The 6,325-nt window shown below is 32.5% G+C and overlaps 1 protein-coding gene across 2 annotated transcripts; it reads right to left on the bottom strand.

Annotated features, from left to right (window-relative positions):
- Positions 1–89: 89 nt before the first annotated feature.
- Positions 90–3,880, bottom strand: LOC105142975 (ATP-dependent RNA helicase DDX24). 2 transcript variants are annotated; one of them, XM_011050918.2, is made up of 11 exons: positions 3,758–3,880; positions 3,301–3,502; positions 2,748–3,234; positions 2,440–2,630; positions 2,228–2,373; positions 1,861–2,153; positions 1,549–1,771; positions 1,147–1,258; positions 759–876; positions 504–684; positions 90–435 (listed from the first exon to the last, which is right to left on the bottom strand). In XM_011050918.2, the coding sequence occupies exons 2-11, from the start codon at positions 3,481–3,483 to the stop codon at positions 138–140; spliced, it is 2,232 nt and encodes a 743-aa protein (XP_011049220.1). In that variant the 5' UTR covers positions 3,484–3,502; positions 3,758–3,880; the 3' UTR covers positions 90–137. The 2 variants fall into 2 exon arrangements, with proteins under 2 accessions (XP_011049220.1, XP_011049221.1); XM_011050919.2 differs by having other exon boundaries at positions 3,589–3,823.
- Between the last annotated feature and the right edge of the window lie 2,445 nt (positions 3,881–6,325).

The following is a 6,325-nucleotide window of genomic DNA, read 5'->3' as shown; positions in this document are numbered from 1 at the left end:
CTTGCGTTAAAATAAAATTTATCTAATTTTTATTAAATTCGATTGCTGTCATATGAAAATAGAGCGATCTTACAAAGAAAAACATCGACTCTATTTGAAAAAATTTATATTTTGTAAAATTATATTTATATAAAAATTTATATTTTCTTCTTTTTTAACTTTTTAGGTTTTAACTTTTGTGTGTGTTGTCTTTTCCGAGATGTGGCATTGCTATCTTTACTTTTATCAGTATTATTTTCTATTACTTTTTTCATTACTTCAATAGCCTTTTGTGTATCCTGAGCTACATCTATGTTCAAATTAGCATCAAGATATTTTCCCGAAAATCCTTTCGGGAATACTGGCTTTAATAATAAAGATCGCAATTGATTTTGTTTTGCCTTTAATTGCCGTTTAATTGCCGCTGCTGCTTCTTCTGATTCCGTCGACGATTCACTGAAATAAAAATGATAGATAATTTACGCTACAGAAACTGAAAAAAAAAGTTTGTTTATTTCTCTTACTCATCGTCCTCCTCGTCTAAAATCATTTCCATATCCTCCGCTGCTTTTTGTAACCAATTTTTCTGATTGTTCTGCCGACGACATTTCAATTCTATCTTATCGATATCACGAGCGACATCCACTCTTTCTTTTATGGTGACTAGTATCCTATCTACCACCGGAAATATGGGCAAATCATGCGCTATAAAAATACATCCATGTTATATTTCTAATTAAGCATTGAATTATTGAAACAATATTATAATTTTAACATACTGCGTCCGAGAGTTTTGCATAATTTGGTGTAATTCTGTTTTTCAGAAGGTTCCATCATTAAAATCGTGATACCTTCCTTTTGTGCTCTCGCCGTTCTACCGCTCCTATGTATATAATTCTGTAAAATAATTGTTAAATTCATTATATAATCAATATTTTAATGCATTTAGTTAGGATTTCTTTCATTAATTCTGATTAACGCTAATCGATGGTTGACTCAATCACCATAATTGCCACATGAAAACTAAACACAGTTTGTCTCAGAAAAGAGAGAGACGTTGATACATTAAACTGCTGTTGGCACTTCTGTGAGTTGATTGTCGATTAATTTAATCAGAAACTGGTGAAAGAGGCCCTTAACATTTGTAATAGCATCTTAGACATTCACCTCAGCTGTCCTAGGAACCTGGTAATGTATCACATGCTCTATATTAGGTATATCTAAACCTCGCGCAGCTACGTCTGTGGCTATTAATAGACCATTCTCATCAGCTTGAAATCTATAAGGTTTCGTATCAATAAATATAAATATCATAGGAAATATTAAATGCACAGAATGATCTTGATGACTTCGAAATATATAAAGTGCCTTAAGACCACTAATGTGAATATACAACTGAATAATGAAAACCTCAACGGAAGGCTTATTGCTTAAATAATATTTTCAGTATAAATTTATATATATTTTGAAATATATTTATATATACTTTTTTATTGTAACATGTTACAAAGATAAATCCAAGATAGACATTTTAAAGGGTCATTCAAAATAACATATTGTGCTTCATACCTTTCGAGATTTTTTAAGCGCTGCCGTTGCTGCATATTGGCGTGCAAAGGTAAAGGCTTGCATTTAAGTATATTGAAAAGAGTGGCCAATCTTTTCACGCATCCAATACTGTTACAAAATACTAACGTTCTTCCGTTATGTCTTTTTAAGAAGTAATAAAGGTAATAATCCTTGTGATCAATTGTGCATGCTATTCGACATTCTGTTAAGTTATCGGCAGTACCTGATAATATATATAGATTGAATAATTATAATTGGCACAAACAATTTATTTTCACTAACAACAGATAATTAATATGCACATATATATACCTGATTCTTTTGTCAGATCAACGACTTTAGGATTTTTTATTTTTAATAACTGTATAATTTTTTGCAATTTTTGATCGGGGGTGAGTTTACATATTTTACTCCTCGCATAACGCTTCTTTTTTCTATCAAGGTAATCCGGAAGATCGTGTACCATAGTCAATGTAGCCGAAAAAACAAATGTCTGTCGTTTCTGCATTTTCGCTGGATCTGCATTCATTTTTTCCAATAGATCGTGTAATTCTTGAAAATGACCCTTTTCCATCATTCTATCTGTCTCATCAATAGCTAAATATCTAAATTGACATAATTTCTATAATATATCTTGGAATAAATAATGGAATCATTTCTTATTAGATCCTTAAATTACCTGATAGAATCTATTTGATTTAGATGAGAATTGCCTTCTTGAATTAATTCCCACAGTCTTCCAGGCGTAGCAATGACAATTTCAGGTCCCTTATTTAATATCCTTTCTTGTTTCACTGCTGCCATACCTCCAAGGACAACAGCTATCTAATGATATGATAACTTTAGAATCATATTTAACAAGTCTGTGGACTTTGAAAAACATAATTTTACCTTAATATCTGTATACTTCGCTGCCTGAGTAAGATGATTTTTTATTTGCATTGCTAATTCACGAGTTGGTGTTAAGATTAATGCATACAAGGGTTTGGTTGGAATATTATGACAATCATCAAGCTTTTTATCGTTCACAATATTCACGCAATTGTCAAATTCCGATAAGACTATATTTTCCGAATCAGACTCTAAAAAATCATTTGTAATATATTTATTTTCAAAAGATTGATGATAACTTTAGCAATACTTCATTTTATTAAAAAACTTAATTCATAAAAAAAAATTACTGTAAACAAAAAAATTACCTTCAGTATCTTTTTCACTATTTTGATCTTTATTCTGGTTCTTCAAATCCAAAATACCTTTTATAATCGGAATTCCAAATGCTAATGTCTTACCGCTACCAGTTTCAGCAGCACCTAATATATCTCTGCGACCTAATATAGCAGCTGGCAATGTCTGTGTTTGTATCATGGTAGGAGAATGAAAATTCTGATCAGCTAAAGCTTTTATTACAGCAGTAGGAACACCCATAGAGCGCCATGCTTCAGCATTAATCTTGGCCAAGTTTTTATTACTGTCTATATCACAGTACGAATCACTGTCAGAATTGTCACTGTCAGAATTAGTTTGTTGATCAGTAATTTTAAAATTTGCTGACTTTATTTTCTCATTCTTTATCTTTAGGCGTTTTACTTCAGCTTGCTTTATCTTCGATTTCTTTGTAGAAGGCTCAATATTGTTGATATCAGTCTCTTCCCATTCCTTCGGATATTTGCGCTTTGACACTGACTATAATATAGAATAAGAATTATAATTTAAATAAAAGTTTTAAGATGTTAAAAAATAGATACTCACTTTCTTTTCCTTAGTAGATTTTACTCTTGTTGTTATAATTTTGCCTTTTTTACTGCTCCGCTCTAAGTTGTAATCCGTCAATTCCTCTATTCCAATTAATCCTTCTATATCGTTAGACAATAAGGCACCTTCTAATGTTACAGATTTCCAACCATTATCGCTAACTCGTTTACTTTTCGTCATGATTGCAAAATATTTAATCCTATGTACATATGTTGACAGAATTATTTACTGCATATCTTGTTAAATAATTATTTACATATGATCTATTGAATGTGATGAAATAACCTCAATCAGACAATCACAACACGTTCAAGCACGATTACACGGTTCAAGTTTTTTCCACAATTACTTAATCGATTAGTTAACAATAAATGACGCAGTATATCGCCGATGATCATGCAATTAAGTGATAAAAATAATCAATTTAAACAATAATAAAAATAAGAAAACGCACGTGTTCCAATCATTTCACAATGGGCACGTTCAAGTGTGTTCAAAGCTAGAGTATCTGGTAGAAATACAAGGGTATTCTCTTACGTAGTTCTGTATTTATCAAGGTGCATTCTCATGCAGCGGAATAGCGGAACGCGGAATGAGAGCAGAATCAATCACGAGCGTTCCGCAGTTTCGTTACGCGATTTCGAATCCCTTCATCTCATGGAGCAATGAACGTAAGTAGAATCAACAGCAAGTTAAGCAACAACAAGCTAAATGACGTTTAAATATTGTATTTGTCATTCATTTTTTATTATCATGTATCTAAGGCTCAAAGTCTCACTACAAATGCTTCGAAGCATTTGATGGATCAATTAGAAGAAAGAATTTTACAAACTGATCAATTAAAAAACGCTTCAAAGCATTTGCAGCATCACGTTGACTGTACTTTAAGTGCAGTTAAATCACTTCGCGAGATTCTTTCGTTTTATGCAAAAACGTGAGCGTAATTTCATTGAAATTAAAGGTGAAGAGTATCTTCTGGATAATTACCTAATAATTTATCTCTATACTCATCACGTTGTTATTCCGTCAATTTTGTTACGTTGAAACGTGAATTCACTAAATTCACACTTGAGTTAAAGTTAATTAGGTATATATTGTATTTAACAATGATTCACCTTAGTATTATACATTGGTTAGTGGCGTGATGATTAATTCCTACGCGAAAGTAGACTTATCTCCAAATTAAGTTGGATTATTATGAATTAAAATTTAAATCTTATGATTATACGTTTAGAATTAGAAATGGAATTAGTACTTGAAAAAAGAATTATGTTCGCACGCGGCGTTTAAATTTAGAGCGGCGGGTGGTCGGAAAATGAAATTTGAATTTCGCGCGCATCCACTCTATAGGATGTTACTCTGTCTTCTCTTCTGAGTTTACCCGAGGGCGTTCCTAAAGTCCCCCTCCATTGACCGCGCCACTGTTGGTATGGGAAGAAGTGTCAAATGCGTTCTAGAAGATGCCCGTGTATATTATTCGGGCTCGGTGGCGAGTATGTTCGAAAAATAATTATTGGACAAAATGAAGTTGCTGCGGACGTGACAAAGCACAGTTTTTGGATATCGCTCGTCGCGTCCAATGTGAATTAAGCATTTCATCGAAGTACAAGCTTATTTTTGCTCCTCCATTGTACACGGAGAGAGAGAGAACGGATTTTTTACTAGAAAATTGAATTCTACAATTCTGTAAGAAATTTCTCTACCCGTCTCATGTAGCCGGAATGGAATGAAAACGGACGGAATGTTGCCTCGATCGCAAGCTAATTTGATTAATTTAATGGATATTTTGTTATTTTAATGTAACTAAAATAGTAATGTACATGTAATTATCTTATTTATAATATTACTTTGAATACTCAAAAATATTGAATTATAAGAGTGAGATATATTATATTTTGTTATCAAAATTCCATTGTATTCCAGTTATACAATATATGGGATGGGTAGAAAAATTTTTTATGAAATGGAATGGCATGTTTAGCTGAATTGGTTAAATCTAAAAATTAAAACAAATATTCAAAAACTTTTTTGTAAATCTACAACGATAGATGAAGAAGTAGTATTATTACTAATATTAAAATTATTGCGAAAGGCAAGAAATGTGTCAAGTTGTTGTACTATTCCGGTATTTAAGAGTGTGCGAAAATTTTATTTTGCTTATAACGTTTTTATTGCAACAGCAGCTAAAATTTACCAATGAAATTATTAGTATTCTAGTAAATTTATTCAATTTTGTAATTTTCACTTCGTTTCCAAGAAATATACAAGAAAATGAAAATTTTGGATACGATCAATGTTTACACAAAGAAGGCATCTCCAAGAATTAAGTTAGTCGTTGAAATGCAAATGACCGATTGTGAGAAGTTCTTCAATTACTTCAGAATGATATCGGAATTATTTGATAAACTGCATTAGTTGGACTATGTATATATAAAACAAGAACATCGTATTAAAAAATACAATAATTCAGATACAGTAGAGAAACTTCTTATGGAATGCTAGTAGACCCATTTCTAATAAGAAATCCGTTCTATCATTTCAATTCCGTGTACACTTATGGCTTCTGCACACTGAACGCGAAAACGCTTGCCGTGCGGCAAAATGTGATGCGGTAGCCAATAAGCTCCTAATGTGTTCATTAATTTCCGCGTTCAGTGTGCAGATGTGCCAATACTTTCTAAACAAATGCATCTCAAATGACGCATGGGTCCATAAGCACGATCGCTCACTGAGCGTTCAGTGAGTCCTTGCATCTGATTGGCATATTCCATTAGATCTAAAAATGTAGACCAAACAAATACAAGAACTCACTGAGCATCAGTGGCCTAGTTTCCACCGAAGGTTTAATTCGGATCAGAAATCAGAATGTAAGAACCAACCAACTACATTCGAGCATTCCCCTGTCATTCGACTGTAAGGGTGAAATCACACGGTGCAGAAAAGAGCTGCGGAATAGAAAATGCGTCATAGAAGCAACCAATCAGCGTTATTCCAAATAGAGCTAATTGATTGTTTCGCAATG

The sequence above is a fragment of the Acromyrmex echinatior genome, chromosome 11 (genome assembly GCF_024713525.1).
Source record: "Acromyrmex echinatior isolate Ae372 chromosome 11, ASM2471352v2, whole genome shotgun sequence".
NCBI classification, from domain to species: Eukaryota; Metazoa; Arthropoda; class Insecta; order Hymenoptera; family Formicidae; genus Acromyrmex; species Acromyrmex echinatior.
Note: the sequence above shows the minus strand (reverse complement) of the source record. Positions and strands in the feature narration are given on the sequence as shown.

Excerpts from the sequence above, each read along its gene's own strand:
- LOC105142975 (XM_011050918.2), bottom strand. The coding sequence starts at position 3,483 with ATGACGAAAAGTAAACGAGTTAGCGATAATGGTTGGAAATCTGTAACA. Across the intron at positions 3,235-3,300 it reads AATCTACTAAGGAAAAGAAA|TCAGTGTCAAAGCGCAAATA; the intron begins GTGAGTATCTAT and ends TCTATATTATAG. Across the intron at positions 436-503 it reads TTAGACGAGGAGGACGATGA|TGAATCGTCGACGGAATCAG; the intron begins GTAAGAGAAATA and ends TTTTTATTTCAG.